Here is an 18,907-nt window from a genome sequence, read left to right on the forward strand (position 1 = left end):
ATGCTAATAACTAGGGCTCGGATAGTTATGCACTAAAAAGTGTAAAATATGCGCTTAAATATACACTTTAAAAACCCGTTTAATTTATAAATACTGTATATTACAAACTATGAAAGATTACATGCCAAGCAATGAATATGCATTATTCCGAATGCTCATTCGCTACACAATTTTTTTTCAATTAATATGGTTCTGCGTTAAATGCAACATACTACATTACAGCAAGATCATGATTGCACATGATAACAACATGATGTCTTAAATTTTCGAGCTTGAACTATTTTCAGCTAGAATAGTCCTATATTCAGAAAACACACGTTCCACTACGCAAGATACAAGCGGACTGTATTTTAGGGCAACAAAGTCAGACACGTCAAGTTCCAGATCAACCACACGTCCATTTGTATGCAGAATTTTCCAAACTTTCACCATTGTTGCATACCCACTATTTCAATACTGCATCCAATTTTTGTACATACACAGGATCTTCAACCTGGGCGACGGCCTCTTTAACGTCTTCTATAATTTTGATGCTTGTTTGAAGTTGTAATCCTTTGTTTTCTAATTGACGAATGGAATCTTTCTTGCCACATTTCATACAATCCAGGAAAATGGAAAGAAGAAAGACAGAAAAGAGAAGCGAGGAGAAGAAAAATTAATACAGTATAAGCTCGGTGTTGGTTGTGGGTACAAAAATATGCACAACATCAACTTATTTTCATACAAATATGCACCTGCATAAGAAATATGCATTTTTAGTTAAAAATCCTTAAATATGCGTATTCATATGCAATATGCAAAATGCATAATTATCCGAGCCCTACTAATAACCATTTGGCTACGCAGAAGCCCGTACATAGTCTGTACTATAGTGCATAACTACGCCATTTTGTAAGTTAGATACAATAAGTAGGTGATGTATCATTCAAAATCTTTGCAGGATATTTACTAGGGATGGGTCGATATGAAATTTTGGCCGATACCGATAACTGATATTCTACCGATCCGATATAAAATTAAAAATGGTCCTTGAAGACCCTGAAAGGTTCATTGACCTCCTTAATAAATGTGTTTCAAGGTGAATGCGGTGCAAGATAAATTGCATATTTAAACATTTACTTTTTTAGAAAGTAGGGCATGGAGATTTTCTATTAAAATTACAAAAAAATGGCAGAATTTTGCACTAAATTATCAGATATTTATTGATATATATCGGATTGGTAAAATAATCCGTAATTTTACCGATACACCGATATGCCTATATCGGATGATACCGATAGAGTACCGATTAATCGGTCCCATCCCTAATATTTACCATTTAGTAGTGGATCGATAGAATATGTGTTATACAGGGTGATTCAAATATCCCGATCCATTCTCAAGAAAAAACAGATTTATTGATGGGAAAACAAATCAATCAAATGCCTCCCTAGGATGTGGAACCAATATAATTCGACATGACCTCGCGCCATGTCTAGGCACAATCCCCACCGTTCCACAGTTGATCGGAACACTCATTGCAAAGTTTCTGGTGTAATGGTGTCCGCAGCAGCTCAAATTCGTTTTTTCAATTCCGGGATGCCCCCTTCCCCTCCTTCCTTATCTTTACCTGGTAAACCTTTGATTTGATGTAGCCCCTGGCAAAAAAAAATCAAGAGGGGTCAGATCAGATCAGCCCATACCCTAGGAGCCTTATTCAATCCACCTGTGAGGAAAGAATGCATTCAAGTGGTCACGGACAATGTTGTCAAAGGCCTGTTCCGAGAAATTTGTTCATCAAGATCCTGATATTTGCTCTGGACGGAGCAGTTTTGTGAAATTTCCACCAAAACATCGCCTGCACCTCAGCATAGGTTAACCCTTTCATCCATCCACACACTATGACTATTCTCTCTTCTTTAGTGAGAATTCAACTTCAGTATCATGAAAATGGATCAAGACTTTTGAATCACCCTGTACATATGTATTCATAAATTTAGATATATTCTTATGTGGTATTTTCAAATAAATAAACTTTTAAATAGAAGTGGTATCAGAGTTTCTTTTTTCCAGAATTCTTAATTATTATTATTATTTCAGTGTTTATCAGGTTTTTGTTGTTATTTCAGATATAAAGAAGAATGCCAAAGAATATTTGAATTACAAAATCGTGTCCTGTCATCAAATGAAGTGCTTTCTACAGATGAAGCTGAGAGTTCTGAAGAGGACAGTTCCGACATTGAAGAAATGGGGAAGAACATTGAGAACATGCTGGCAAACAAGAAAACAAGTTCTCAGGTGATTGATCTTGCTGTTGTTGATCGTGTTATTACGTATTGAAAATGCATATTTCATTTTTGACAAAAACATGAAATGGGAAGTAAGACATTTTTGGTGTTAATTTTTCATGTTTTTGAAAGGTGTGAGGTGCATTTTGCTACCATGTTTTGTCACGAAATGATGCGAAATGAACTGCAAAATGTGAAATATACTCTTACTCACAAATTTTAGAGTTTATTTACCAACATGACGCCTCCTGAGGTCTGAATTATCCCGTGAGTTATTCAAATCACGGTATTGTTGATTAATTGAATTGTGTGTTTTAAGTCCACTTTATGCACAGTAAGGCTAATCAGGACTCTAAGGCGACGACGCTACCACTGTGCCATCGGGGATGTATTTTGTGTAATAAGTATAGTTTTTAAATCAAATTTAGGTCTTTATTTGCCATTTTAACACCAAAATGCCATCTTATATACCACTTTTGATCCCAAAATATGCCAAGTTTTTGTAACAAAATCTTGATCTTTTATTCACCATGAATATGTGACTTTACATATTTTGGCAGGAGACTGCTTTTATATTCCTAAATGATTTCTTAAAAAATGCCAAGAACCAAAAATGTGTTTGAATTGTGTACGTGGTAATTTTTTTTTATTATGAAGTTATATCTTTATTAATTTACTAATGGTAATAGATGTTGCAAAGTAATTTCCTACCATGTTTTGTCACGAAATAATGCGAAATGAACTGCAAAATGCGAAATAAACTCTTACACACAAATTTTAGAGTTTATTTACCAACATGACGCCTCCTGAGGTCTGAATTATCCCGTGAGTTATCCAAATCACGGGATTGATTGATTAATTGAATTGTGTGTTTTAAGTCCACTTTATGCACAGTAAGGCTAATCAGGACTGGACCTACAGTTTAAAGTGGGATTCGAACCACTATGTGCCTCCACTGGAATCGAACCCGGAACCCCTTCATTACAAGGCGACGACGCTACCACTGTGCCATCGGGGAGGCCCTGCAAATCACAGGAAATTGATTAGTTATGCTGTAAATATTTGAGAAGCAAAAATGGACTTCTTTACACAGGAATAAACTTGATACTCATGATAACTATATAAATGTGTTATTACAAGTGAAATGTTAATTTTGTGTAATAAGTATAGTTTTTAAATCCAATTTAGTTTTTTATTCACCATTTTAACACCAAAATGCCATCTTATATACCACTTTTGATCCCGAAATATGCCAAGTTTTTGTAACAAAATCTTTATCTTTTATTCACCATGAATATGTGACTACATATTTTGGCAGGAAGCTGCTTTTATATTCCTAAATGATTTCTTAAAAATTCTAAGAACCAAAAATGTGTTTGTATTGAGTATGCGGTATTTTTTTTATTACAAAGTTATATCTTTCTTTATTCACTATTGGTAATAGATGTTGCAAAGTAATTTCCCGCCCTATCGTAAATGTTGTTGTTTATTAATAAGAATTTGGTAATGATGTTGCCTTCTAATCAAGGTTTCTTTGTTTTACCTGGTCACTCCTATGCTCATTGAAATCCCACTCTACGTTTAGGTCAGGCCTCTCCAATGACGTAGTGGTAATGCTGTGTTTTATCAGGGAAACATGAAAATGTGTTTCTTTAGTCTTTTCCAAGCACTGAAGCTTTACCGCTAATTGCTTCTAAGACCTGTACAATTATTATCCTTACTTTCTTTCAGCTGTCCTTGGAAAAGGAAGAACAAGAAAGAAGGGAACTGCAAAAGATGATAATGGGAGATGGAGGAGACAGCCAAGACCAAAGAAAAGGAAAAGATAAAAGAAAGGAAGATGATGACAACCAATCCATGTCAGGATACAGCACACAGCCAGGTATTTTCTTGTTTTTTTTATGAATTAAATATGAAGTTTTGCTGGAAACTATCAATTCTTACCCCCACTGAAAAATAATGTCAAATACAGGATAATTCAAATTGAATGGTGCAACTTTACACATTTATTATGGCGTTACTATTTATTATAGAAAATCAGACAAGCCTCAATATAATAAAAAACTCTGGATGTTTTCTTCTCATTATGTGGGCTTTTGCTGCTTTGTCGCTGTTCCACTAGGATCGCCAGTGTTGCAAAATGGCTAGTGGCCAGTAGAAGGTGTATTGTGTGTTGGAGCTATCAAGAACTGATGTGGGGTCAGCATATCAAACTGCCAGCCGGAGATATCCATGACGCTACTCACTCGTAGCTCCCCAATTTTCTCATGATGATGAGTTGCCACCGGTCCTATACACAGGCCGAGAACCAGTGGTCGGAAATAGCAAGCTACTTGTAGCGAGCTACAAAATTTGAAGCTGAAACTGTAGCGAAGCTACAAAATTTGAAGCTGAGACTGTAGCGAAGCTACAAAATTCCTGTTGTTGTAGCGAAAATCTCGCTACAGTTACATTTCTTCTCAACATTTTGAGGTAAATTTTGAATGTGGCAACAGTGTCAAAAAAATTGGACATTAACAACATCTCGTAGATGTAGTATGATTATTCCTATATATTTCAATTTACTAGAATCAATATAGTAATTTTGAGTTGGTAATAATAATTGTTATTGGGAGAAGCAATACAATTTCTACCCAGGAGGTTCAGAAAGTCTGGTTATCCATCATGTTCACGACAATTATCATCCTTGAAAGAGTGAGTGAGATATATTTCTCGTTCAAAATACCTCCCTTATGGCAGTCTATTAAAAAATTAAATATCTATTCTCAAGAAAAATATGTTAATATATATAAACATAAATAATCCTACCAAATATTATTTGTGTATACTTGTAACCATTAATTTTTGCAACACCCTAATTGCAATACTTATATATCAATTCTTAATTTGAATTGATACGCCACTTACATAGGTACGTTATTCTCAAATACTATAGTAAAAATTAGTAACTGAAGAAACACTGCTATCAAAATTATCGAATGGCAAGAATCATGGTAAAAAATAACAGAATCTACTTTCCAGTAAGTACAACTATCATACTAGGGGCTTGTTTTAAATATCCATTTGGTTGTATTAAGTGTTTTATGCAGAAGTAGCGCAAGAGTAGCGAAGTAGCGAGTAGCGAGCGAAGCTACATTTTTGGTACAGTAGTCGTAGCTGTAGCAAAGCTACTTTTAAAATGTAGCATTCTGATCACTGCCGAGAACCCAGAGACTAAACCCATGCTGTCCTGCAGTCTGAGCCCAAAGCACAGTGGCTTAGACCACACAACCATGGATGAGTACACCTAGGCTTACCATATGTCCGGGAATAGTAGTCCGGACAGTCCTGGTTTTTTAGAGCTGTCCAGGGTGATGTCCGGGATTGCAAAATGTCCGGGGTTTTGAGAATCTGAACATGAAAATAACTACCAGTATAGAATATTCACCAAAATTTATGACCGGCAAGGATCGATTATACCTTTTCTGATTTACAAGAGAGTAGACAAGTTATTAATGCAATTGTAAATGATGCCGTAAATATTGATGACCTGTATGATGAACAAGGTAATTCAAAACCGAAAGGTAGGTTGTGGTTCAAGTTCTGAAAAAGTACGAGATACTATTGAAGAGAAGTGGCAAGCAATTTTTAAGTTGTTTCAAAAGACTGATATTTCATGTAGCAACATTTCTAAAATGGTTGAGTTTGCTATGTCTTTGCCTGAAACATCTGCTCCAGTTGAGAGAGTATTTTCAATGGTGGGGAATATTTGGTCTGCAGAAAGCGGTAGACTTCTAGAATCCACTGTTAAACATCTGCTGAAAGTTAAAATTAATTCAGAACTTTCATGTTGTGAATTTTATGATGTTATTAAAACAAACAAGCCATTTCTGAAAAAAGTCATGTCTAGTGAAAAGTGCAACTGAGTCAAGTAACAGATAATGCTACCTAGAACAGAGAGGCTTCCTAAACATCAGAAAATGTATTATTCAATTAAACATTTGAAAATTAATTGATTGATTTTAGAAAATAATGTTAATATTTTTTTGTACAATTTATAGTTTAATGTTACAATAAAATGTTTAGGCTTTTAAGTCATTTCAATTTATTTTTGTAAAAAAAAAACTGAAATTCAACAGTAACGAGTTGATCGCGAATATGTCCTGGGTTGGACCAAAAAAAATATTAGTCAATACATGGCAAGTTTTATGTAATTGCTTGCCACTGATGCATCTACAATCAGTCAGTTTCTGTTGTTTTCCTTCTCGTTGTTATTTTTAACATGTGAAGTGAATGTTCTAAAAACTTAGTTAAGTGGGGTTCTAATTTTGATGTTTAGCTAAGTGTAGTGACCTTATACACATGTTTAAATCGATGAATTGTAATAATTACCTGGTCTAGAAAATTTTGGTTCTTTGTCTGGAAAACCTGGAAATTGTGTTTTTACAAATTTGTAGACACCCGTGTTACTAATATTAATCCATTGACGTCATGTTTAAATACCTTCGGAGTTGACCAAGAAATCGTATTTAAATTCCATAGTGCGCAAGTTTGGAGCTCAAAAATAAATTAAAATAAATTGCCTACATAAAAGTTGAAAATGTTAAGTTTTCCATAAAAACCAAACTTCGGATCAGAGGGTTGAAATATGAGAATATAAGCTTTATTGGTTCAGAACTGTGTAATAATCCAATATTTTTCTGAAAATTATCTCTGGTTTGGAATATGTAGAAAATGAGAGTTTCAAAGGAATATTAGCATTGAACACCAGATTCCACAAAAAATCGAGTTTCTATCCTACTGTCGAAATAACAGATTACTATATGCATTTTGAGAGGCTAAATATGCATAAAACCTCGAAAATGACTTACGAATTTAAATTGGTTACTGAACTGGGGCAAATACAAAATTTTGATGCCATAAAGGCAGCTGAGGAGAATGGCATATGATAAAGAAATGTTTTTTTCCCCCCTTACTCCACACCACATCAAGTGGCGCCACACTGAGGGAATTTCAAACATCACATATCAGGACTTTGTTTTAGAATGAATACAAGTGACATTTATGAGCTACACTCTGAACTACATGCATTTCTATCAAGCAGTGTAGCATTGCATGCTGAGCTCGTCGTCATAACAGGTTCATGCGAGTCCTGCTCGTCATATGACGGGAATGGGTTAAACAACATTTTGAACAACTTTTAATTACTATAATTTTCAAGCATTGAGATTGGTTTTGGTGGGAATCAGTTGAAAGTGGAATTGGCTCATCTGTAATTATTTAATTATAATAAGGACCTCCTCGATGGCGTAGTAATAATGTCGTCACCTTGTAATATAGGGGTCCCGGGGTTCCATACCCGGTGGAGGCACATAGTGGTTCAGATCCCACTTTAAGCTGTAGGTCCAGTACCGATTAGCCTTACTGTGCATAAAGTGGACTTAGAACATCAACTCAATCAATCAATTATAATAATTGTGTTAGCATGGCTCAGGCCATCGTTAGGTTTGTTTTAATTTTCTTTCACACCGGACGCAACTTGGGAGCGACAGGGTTGTAAGCTTTAAATTACAAAAAATCAAGTCAGGTGATATAAAATGTAACATTTTTTTTCAGGGCGTGTACTGAAAATATATAGGACATTTAGAAACACTGAAGGCAAGGAGTATACCAGAATAGAACTCGTTCGTAAACCTGCAGTTATCGACACATATATGAGGATACGAACAACAAAAGACGAATCATTTATCAAGCAATTTGCAACATTGGATGAACACCAGAAGGAGGAAATGAAGCGAGAGAAAAGAAGGATCCAGGAACAACTTAGGAGAATCAAGAGGAACCAAGAAAAGGAGAAACTCGGGTTGACGCAACCGAAGAAGAAGAAACCTAAACTGAAGCCGGACCTGAAACTGAAGTGCGGAGCGTGCGGTCAGGTTGGTATTTTCGTGACATTTATTCTGTGGTAACAAATATTACAAATTTGTAGGTTTGGTGCGTATTACTCACAATTTCAGAATATAAAAAAAGACGTTAAAATATTAACGTTAAAAACTGTACTTACGTTTGCGACGTTACCCAAGCTGCTCGAGAAGAACAAGAATTTACATTGGATTCGTGACGCGATAAGGGGAAATAAGAAAATAAAGGGGAGACGAAAGCTTTCGTGGAAGAGTGACCTTCACGTAGATTAGGAAACGCAGTTGAGCAGGAAAAGTCGAACCTGCAACGTTCTTAACATGGGAATAGGGTAATCGTTCAAGTTTTTAGAGAACGACGAGTTTCTTAAATACGTCTAGAGGGGGAATATAATATCTTAAATGTATCCACACCAACTCTTGTCCACTATCCTTTTATTACATTTCGACGTGGTACTATGCTAAGTACCTAATTTTTTAAACGAACCTGAAGAAGGGGATAATTAGTCCCCGAAACGTAGTTCTAAAGGAAAGGAAATTAGGAACAACATACTCGCATACGTAAGTACAGTTTTTAACGTTAATATTTTAACGTCTTTTTTTAAATATTACAAAATTACAGTAGGTAATGTATATGTTGTATGGGCAGCAATGGGCTTGTTTTTCGTCGTATTGCCTGCTGATACAATCAAAGTCCGTAACAAGACATATCTTTGATTCAAATTCAAGTAATTTCTTAAAGGTTCATGTAACCACAGGTTGCAATTATTAAATAAAACACAAGTCAATACTTAAGTGAGGTTTAACCAGTGCTGGATCTACAAGCCCCAAAACCCCGCAATTTGGGGATGGGGGGGGGACAAGTAAGCCTTTAGGGGGCACTCAGCCATTGACATAGTAGAGGGTTCGCGTATGGAAAAAATAAACCTAGTTACTCAAGGGTACAGAAACAAATACAATATATACAGGTAAAGTTAAAGTTCCCTGTCCATATAAGCACCGTGCCATGAAGTCACATTTAGGGAACGTGGGGGTAGGCCCCCACATATTTTCGATGTCAGCCATCTTGGAGGTGATGTGATCATCACCACTCTGCGGCTGCCTTTACACCCCCTCCCCCAGATACCATTTGATTTGAGGCTGGGTGGGCCCTAGAGTCGCTTTGTGCAGGGACAAAGCCGGGAAAATTCCAACGTTAGGTTACCCACCCCTGGCAGTCAGACTAGAATCAAATCAGGCTAGAATTTCACGAGAAACGCCAGGGTAAATGTTTCTTCAACCAATCTTTATTCAGGAAAATGTTATGACTGTGTGATTGTAACAAATGTACCTATCATTTTCCAGGTGTGAGAAAACAGTGTACTATATATATCACATAACCAACCCCTTTCCCATTTGAAAAGTTTGAGTTGGATGGGTGTAGATAGAGGGGGCCTTTCATAATATTTTGCCGGGGGGCCCAAGGCTTGTAGCTCCGGCACTGGGTTTAACAGGTTATTTCCAAAGAACAACACTTTGAATAAGAAGTCACAGTAGATTAAAAAAGTGGTTGAAGGGATAAAGTTTTGCAGTTTTGCAGTTTTTGAATCCTGTGACTTGTATCCTTTTAAAAAAAAATTGTTCCACTTTCATGCTTTTAACGTGATTTCTTTGGACTACCCTATGGAAGGATCTGGTCATAGGTTGTTTGATTGAAATCGGCTCTAGCCATACGAATGTTTTGTGAATCTCAGCCTAATCTCAGTCATCATTGTGTGCAAGACTTACTAGAGGCGAATATGTCTACTGGTTTATCCTGGTACAAAATTATAGCTTGTTTTGTATTTGATTATTTTTGTATTAGGCATGGGCCGATATGAAATTTTGACCGATATCGATAAAGTACCGATATAAAATTAACCGATAATATTGAGCATGTTGGCTTGGTAGCTCCTGGTGGTAGATTCCTAGTAGAGGATCCTAGCAGGATCTTGTAATCAAATCTTGTTGCAGGTACAATTTGCACTGATCTATTGCAAGTTCTTAAACTATTTTAATAAACCATTTTAGTTTGAAAAAATTGCCAATTGTAAAGTGAAAATCAGTTTTTCAACACACGCTTTGTATTCCTTTCTTCTTACTTAAGATCCCAATTTGATTAAACTTTCCCAGATTTTACAGTTTCCTGTAGTTTATGTTTTTTTTATCTTGATCCACCAAAGCAAAAACGAGATTCCCCTGCATGTTTTCAGTAAAAGTTGGTGTACTGAGACAGAAGAATTGGCAGCTTCTGCTCTCTCTATTATTGACATCTTTTTCACCACTAATTAGAGATTGGTTGACCCTGCAGGTTGGCCACATGCGTACCAATAAAGCTTGCCCAATGTATCAGCCTGCGCCTCCGGCTCCACCAGTGAACGTTGCGATGACGGAAGAACAAGAAGAGGAGATAGAGAAGCAGCTGAATGCAGAAGACGAAGATCTAGTGAACGTTGATGGAACTAAAGTCAAGTTATCTGGAAAACTGCTGAAAGTACGTATAATGTGTTGTTTTTTTGTGTGTGTAGAAACATTTGTATTTTCTTAAGTTGCAAATTAAGCTATTGCAATTGAAATTTAATACTGTAGCAAGCAGTAGCTAATGCTTGTAAAATGTCTCGTGCACTTATCTAGGTGGTGAAAACAGGTGAAAGAAACCTGAGGAGGCCTATCTTCTTTCTACTGTTTTTGTTGCCATGACAATGTCCACAAGAAGTGGGCAAAATGTTAGTATATTTAAGTGCTATAGTTTCTATTTTTCTATGTGTTTCATCTAGTGAAAATGAAACAGAACCAAAATTGAAACTAAGGTATTTTTGGAAATTTGTACTTTATTTTCCAGAGCTCTTAACATAGTAAAATAGTTAGTACTATCACCTTCAGTGATGTATTGGCAGTTCTAAGTTCAATTCCTCAATGGGAGATCAGAAATACTGTATTTATGCATGTATAATGCACGTGCATTATGGTTTTTAATGGGAAAAAGTGACTAACAATTTTATCTTGTATATATTGTGCAGTACAATCCAGTTTCAAGAAATGGCTTTCTTAGTTGTAGGTTGTAAAGCTGTTGCTATGCCGATCAAGAGTGAATGATATCATACCTATTCAGTCACCTGTTGCTATGTGGACCAAGAGTCACCAACTCCCCCCCCCCCTATTCCTCCACTGTGTTTAGCATCCCAAAGTTTTCATTCTTTAACCACCTTATTTATTCTGTAATAGTAGAAAGCGAGATGAAAATTACATTATGGATTTTCAGTGCTTAGGAAGTTATTTTTCATTATTTCTTGCCTAACAAATATCGCTGATATGCATCCCATGTGACGGGAGGTGCATTCTCGAATTCCGCCTGAAAGGCACTGCTTTTTTTGGTGTCACAGATTACATTACAAAAGGAAAAATCGTGGGAATGCCCTCCAAAAACTTTTATACATGATTTTGATCATTCCTTCTTTCCTTTTTCTGAAAAAAACTTCAAAATATATACTTTTTCCGTGATTAATGTAACATTTATACAAGGCACATTCAGAACCCTCAAACTAGCAGTTAGCAGCACAAGATTTCTTCCATGAAGGCATTTATACACTCCATATATACATAATATTATTTTATTTTTCCTGATCTTTTCTTTCATCCAAAGTACCATAAAAATCCGAAGGTTCCTTCATTTTGTGATGAACTTATTTCAACCTCATTTCACATTAGTGTCGCCATCTTAAATGGAATGCCGTTGCCATATTGAGAAACTATAGGATTTAAGCTTTACAACGATATATAACATGATAGGGTTCCGTAAAGATCAAAAAATTAATGCAAATGTCACAAAAGCATGGAATGACCCTGTACAGTTTCATGTTGGCTGTCCGAATTATTTCGTGCAATTAGTGTCTGTCCAGAATCATGTTGAGCAAAAGTTGCAAGAGAGCAACAATGCCACTCAATGTGCTAACCATGCGTCACCTAGTGAAAAGCTGCTTGTCATGCCTTGGCTCTGAAAAGGGCTGTCACAGCATGGAGTTATGTCATGCCTTGGCTATGAAAAGGGCTGTCACAGCATGGAGTTATGTCATGCCTTGGCTATGAAAAGGGCTGTCACAGCATGGAGTTATGTCATGCCTTGGCTCTGAAAAGGGCTGTCACAGCATGGAGTTATGTCATGACTATGAAAAGGGCTGTCACAGCATGGAGTTATGTCATGCCTTGGCTCTGAAAAGGGCTGTCACAGCATGGAGTTATGTTATGCCTTGGCTCTGAAAAGGGCTGTCACAGCATGGAGTTATGTGGTATAAAAGTGGTTCATTAAGGACTGAGGGTTTTAACTTTCTGCAACAGGAAAACAATTAAACTCTGGAAAACCAAACCCCCATCAGATTGTTGAGATTGTTAGTCTGATTGAACATTTACCAGCTCTCGTCCTTTTCAATTTCTTGCTAAAAAGCCAGCATCTGTGGGGAAGTTGTTAGTACAGCATGCTACGATACCAGGGATCCTGGGTTCGAATTCCAGCCTGCTCATGGGTGTTCTTTGTAATTGTCCCTTCATCAATTCCATCAAAATAGCACCACTCTTAAAAATTGCATGTTTGGCGTGATTTAATAATAACAATAACCCATGCTCTACAACCCTCAAAGCACCTTGGCCTATCTCCCGACTGCCAGTCTCCCCCCCCCCACAATCCTACCTAGGCCTGATTGTATAAAACAGTTGATCCTCGATTAGCCAGTAAAATTGATCTGCAGTCACGCTGAACTCTGATTTTGTGTTGTATAAAAGTTGAACTGAGATTAAGTCCCTGCGATCTGCGATCAAAGTTGATCCGCGATTTTTCTCCAATCAGCAGACATTGACCGTAGTTCAGCTGTTGTAACATGGCTGTACTAACGAATATTTGCTTGTAAAATGTGTTGCAAGTGAACGTATGCCTCAAGACGGGAGAATCAATTCATAAAATCCTGATTCCATAATAATAAAGAAGAAGCATGCACAATGAGGTGAACATTGATAAATATTTCTTCCATTCTTTTTCTTTCCATATATCGTGTGTCATTGTTATTTACTGTTTGAAATACCATGTATTTTTTTTTCTTGAAATTTGCCTTAAATGTCTGCAAGAGCATATTGTAACATTGTTTAATTGCACGATCAGAGAAAAGTAACTTGAGAACAATCGAGTGTTGATACAAACCGAAAACATGACCAGGCTTACATTTTCTTGTTGATATCATTGTAAAACTTGCATTGGGAAGAAGAGGGAGTATAAAAATATTACCATTTCACTTTACTTACTGCATACAGCCAAGTGTTATTGCAATTCCATGTTGTCCGCAGAATGGAACAGATCATGTAACTTTGGCTGTAGTGTATATATCTACTGCTTTATGAACCGAGCACGTTGCATTTTAGTTGGTAAAGCTTTCTCTCCTCCCGATATGTAAATAACACATATTTTATTTAGAATATTATTTGTTTTGGACATACATCCGAGAGGACAAACGCCACTGTTGTTTCAATATTTCTTTCCATTCGGGAAAACGCAAACACATTTTACATTTCACAACGTAGGTTACTCAATTGAGTGCAAGGAAAATTCCGTATAGTACTTACAGGAACTAATGGTCCACCTGTAACATGTTATCGTGTAATCACAAAATAAATATAATGAACATCTCCTTACATGAACAGTAGCTCCAAATCCGAGTATATGTAAGTTGTTATATCTCTTTTTAGCATTAAAAAGAAATACACATTTTTTTAAAAAAAATTCTATTTATGCAAGCATATTTTCTCCCCTTTGCAACCAAGAACCGATATTTGCTTTCGTTGTCAAGGACAAATCATCCACGCGGAACTTGCACAAAAAATAAATGGCCATTTAGTATCTAATATACGTGATGTTACTAAATTTGCAACATGTTCGAATATTTACTACGTCCAGCACCTCAGATTTATTCTTTATTCAAATATTAAATACATGCATTTTCCGAAACAGAGTTAAAATGTTTGCTGTTCAGTGTTGGACAATTGGCAACATCACAGGCACACTAGCGACATGTCTGGATTTGCCACGTTGCCAAACGTATTTCTTTGACTCAAGATCAGGATTTGATCTAAGATCGACAAATCGACAGTTAGCTTTATACAACGTGATAGAAGCTTGAACTTAGTTCACTTTCGGATCGTAGGTCAAATCTGATCTCCGGTTAGTGATGTTTATACAACTGGCCCCTAGAGGTGTGGAGATCTTCAACCGGTAATGGGGTCCGTGGGGTCAGCATGTTGAACCCTCGGCCATTATAGGATACCGTATTTACTCATGTATAATGCGCACTTTTTTTCCAAAATTTTTGCCCCCAAAAACTGTGGTGTGTATTATGCATGGAATAATTCAGACAGCCAACATAAAATCGTACAGGGTCGTTCCATGATTTGGGGCACTTGCATTGATTTTTCATGTTTACGGAACCCTATCATGTTATATATCGTTGTAAAGCTTAAATTCTGCAGTTTCTGAATATGGAAACAGTATTCCATACAAGATAACAACACTAATGTGAAATGCGGTTGAAATAAGTTCATCAAAAAATGAAGAAACGTTCTGATTTTTATGGTGCTTTGGATGAAAGAAAACATAAGGAAAAAGATAATAAAAATTAAAGTGTATTACTGGCCAAACAATGACATACATGGAGTGTGTAAATTCCTAAATGGAAGAAATCTTGTGCTGCTAACTGTTATTTGGAATGTCCTGAATGTGCCTCGTATAAATGTTACATTAGTCACGGAAAGAAAAAGTATATATTTTGAAAGAGATGGAATGAGCAGTTTAATAGGTATGACGTCATTCACTCTTGATCACCATAGCAACAGATTTACAACCTACAACTAAGAAAGTCATTTCTTGAAACTGGATTGTACTGTGCATTATATACGAGATATCTTTTTTTGTCACTTTTACCCATCAAAAACCAGGGTGCGCATTATACACACACACACACTATACACGCGTAAATATGGTATATCCGAGACCAGGTTACGCTGCTTTCTCATAGTTTTCCAATTTCCTCACGATGGTGGTTTGCCACCGGTCCTATACACAGGATGAAAACATAGACTTAACCCAGGCACACTTGAACCCATACCGTCCTGCAGTTGGAGTCCAAGCACAGCACCTTATACCGCATGACCACGGAGGTGGACGATTTAATAATAATCATGATTTTTATCCACCCTGTATGCGACCATGGCTCCACCCTTGCTCTTGTCCGGTTCACAGCCTCGGAACAAAAGAAATTGTTTTGTACATCGTCCAGTTGCCTGGAAGATCGCATAATTCATAGCCGAGCACAAACGCAGTGGTGCTATTTTTTTGTGATGGACTGTATCATCATCCCTCATCTTCATCTTCACGATTAGCCAAAAGTGTCAGAAAAGCGAAGTAAAATAAACCAAATCAATCCAATTTTCATGCTAAAAGTACTATTACTAGTAGGGCTGAGCTGATACTGCATAATTAAGGGGGGTTCCGGAGGTCCGGACCCCCGAAAGGATTTATCAAGTACTAAAATTAAATAATGAAAAATATATTCATTTAGCATTTGTTGTATAATTTCCTCCTTAACTTATTGGAAGACAAGGATTATATTAGGATCATATGGCTTTGAGGGACAGGAGGGACGTATTTACGAGGGGTCCAGTGGTCCGGACCCCCAAAAGACTTACCAAGTACTAAAATTAAGTAATTAATATATTTGCATTTGTTGCATAATCGATGGTTATTAATTTCCTCTGAACTTTTTTTTTAATCAGAAACTTACTTTTCTCCAACTACATGGGACATCATTTTTGTTATTCGATAAATATTCAATTATTCATCTTTTTGACATTAGTTTCATTGCCAGAGCACTTGTTTTTATGTAAATTATTCAGATCTTAACTAAAGCTAAGTTACGTAATGAATATGTGCTGTTATATCTATTTTTATAGCTAGTCTTTTTACCTAATCGTGTAATAATAAGATAATATTAATTTGTGTATTGTAATTAGTATTAATTTTATTTAATATAATTATTTAAATTTAAACACATCTGACTACCATGCTAAAGGTCCCGGGTTCGATCCCCGGCCGGTTCAAATCTGGGAACTTTTCTAACGGAAACGGCCCCGGTGCCCACCCAGCGTCCAATAACATGGGTACCTGGGGGAAACCCTGGGGGGTAAAGATCGTTAGGGGCGTGATGCTGATCACATCACCCCCACTCACGACCAGATCAAGAAAATGTGGGGCGTTACCCCCACACCCCCTATACGCCTTCATGGCATTGTGCTAAGCACAGGGGAGCATTTTACTTTTATTTATTATTATTATAATAATTATTATTATTCCTGAGACACTTGGTTCAGACCCCCCCCCCCCCCCAAACATATTTCTAGATACGTGCCTGTTGGCAGGATATTCAGACTACACGAAAGTGACATGCTGCATTTTTACATTTTGTGAAACATTCATACTCCAGAAAAGTATCGGCTCTGCCCTATTGTTATTCTGACCCATAAGTATACCAAGTTTTTGTTTGACTAAAAGATTTTTGTCATTTTTTTTTGTTACAGCATGCAGAAGAAATTAAGAGGAGATCGTTGCTCCTTAAAGTTCCAAAGGAAGCAGTTAGTTCTAAGAAGCGCCGCAGAGCAGGGACTGTTGTTCATTGCGATTACTTGAAGAGGCAGCAGAAACCTGCCAACCGCAGACGAACTGATCCTGTGGTGGTGCTTTCAACCATCTTGGAATCCATCTTAAATGAAATGAGAGATCTTCCTGATGTCCAGCCTTTCCTCTTCCCTGTAAATGCAAAGGTAAGACATTGTTGCGATTTTCACTGAATTGTTGATGTTTCCATCTGCTTCATTGTGGCACTTTGGGTGCATGCAGTGGATCCTAGATTTTATGTTTTTTCAGGGCACCAAGGGGGAAAACCTTTAAATACGGAAATATGTTATAACATTGTGCTCTATTGGGTTCTTGAAGAATGTAAAAGTGCATTCATTGTAAGATGTAGTGGTACAGCTCACCGCTCACGAGAAGATCCCCAAACGAGGGGTGACGGGGAGCGGGTGTGAAAGGAAGGACCGGTCCATTTGGAGATTTTAGGGGTAGCAGAAAGCCTTCCGCTACGGCTTTTCGAAGTGTGTAAGAGTTGATTTGCGTCAATCACACAGAGCGTGTGTCCACAGCAACAGTTTGCTGCTTTTCTTTCAGTGGCCAGAATACTTTTGTATTGCTTATCCTGTGCATTATTTAGACTGCATTTCAAATAATTTTAAAAGAATATACGGCAACGACTTTAGGGTTACCAGATGACAAACTTCAAAAAAGAAGGCATTTTTAGATTGCAAAATGTTGTTAACTTTAGACGAAGACCCACGTTTTGTGCTTACTGGTGTTTTGCTGGGTTTATAGATCACAAAATAATTTTACACCGTAAAATAGTAGGCCTCATTGTAGGCAAATGTCTGAATATTCTAATATTTATTCACTATGCTCCTAATATTATACGGTTGTGAAGCGTGGTCTCTTACTTTAAAAGAATAACATAAATTGACATTCTGCCTCGGAGTTTTTTTCTTCCAGGCCTAAAGTCAGGAAACCGTTTTTGTAAGACGTCACTAAAAACACATTTGCATTTTGGCATGGTTCAGATCGCTGATCGACAGAACTTCAGTTCTCCACTGCCATGTAACCACTAAGAGTACGGCAGGTAAAATTTACTGTTTATTTCTGAATTCTGTCATGAAACTCAAATCAAAGTAAGCTGCAGCGAATTGCATATTCTTACCTATTGTCAGAAACTTGATGCTCAACAAGAGTCGGGGTAGATGTCACAAATGCTTTGGAATCAAAACCTCACGCGGGGCGGCGGTGACAACAGAAGAGATGCAAAGGTCCAACAATTTTTCTTTGTTGCAAGAAAAGTTTATTTTCTTTTTCTTTGTGCTTGCAACTGAGAGTGGTGTATTTCTTTACTTTGAAATTGAAAATGGAAACAATATTAACAATTGTTTACAAATAACATTTTATTACTAATCTTGAAGTTAAGCAGCTGTCTATACCAAAAAAATAGGATATTTCCAAATTTTTCTAAAAACACACCCAGAGCATTTTGAGTACCCAAAAAACAGGATTTGTCCATGTAAAAGAGAACTTCTGGTAACCCTAAACGACTTGCGTCGCTGCACCGGTTACAGCGAGCCCACATTTGTTTTTCACTCAGGGTGCACACCCCCGACCCTAATAGTGGAGTTCCCTGCTCCTACGTCACTTCACTTCCGTCAGGGATCTTCTCCTGAGCGGTCAACTGTACTCTGTTGGCACCATTAAAAATGTCATATCAGTTACTTTATTTGGCACATGCAGGAGATGTGCAACACAGTTGATCATACTTTAGTTCTGATTTGGCTACACTGCAGTCTGAATACCATTTTTAACCTACATCTGAAGGTGCATTATTACCTGAAAATATAATATAGCTTTAAAACTGATGAACAGATATGAACTACTAAGAAATTGAAGTGCAAAGTGCAACACTTTTCATTAAAAATCAGGCAAAACCAGAACTGACTTGGTAGCGGAGTTGTTTTAACAATTGCATGGTATGCCTAAAACCCAGATTTGAGTCCTGGTTGAGATTGAATTTTTCTCTTAAATTTCTACGTAGTTGATATCAGTGC

General features: G+C 36.9%; 1 protein-coding gene across 2 annotated transcripts in view; it reads left to right on the forward strand.

Moving 5' to 3' along the window:
- Nucleotides 1–18,907, forward strand: part of Taf1 (TATA-box binding protein associated factor 1) — a 107,373-nt gene that overhangs the window by 70,037 nt on the left and 18,429 nt on the right. For both annotated transcript variants that reach the window (XM_083114837.1, XM_083114838.1), the window contains exons 18-22: nucleotides 2,109–2,277; nucleotides 3,999–4,149; nucleotides 7,863–8,182; nucleotides 10,494–10,676; nucleotides 16,793–17,035. In XM_083114837.1, the coding sequence (XP_082970963.1) occupies nucleotides 2,109–2,277; nucleotides 3,999–4,149; nucleotides 7,863–8,182; nucleotides 10,494–10,676; nucleotides 16,793–17,035 (1,066 nt within the window). The remainder of the gene's footprint in view (nucleotides 1–2,108; nucleotides 2,278–3,998; nucleotides 4,150–7,862; nucleotides 8,183–10,493; nucleotides 10,677–16,792; nucleotides 17,036–18,907) is intronic.

Source organism: Lepisma saccharinum, chromosome 29, assembly GCF_977018435.1.
Source record: "Lepisma saccharinum chromosome 29, izLepSacc3.1, whole genome shotgun sequence".
Taxonomy (NCBI): Eukaryota; Metazoa; Arthropoda; class Insecta; order Zygentoma; family Lepismatidae; genus Lepisma; species Lepisma saccharinum.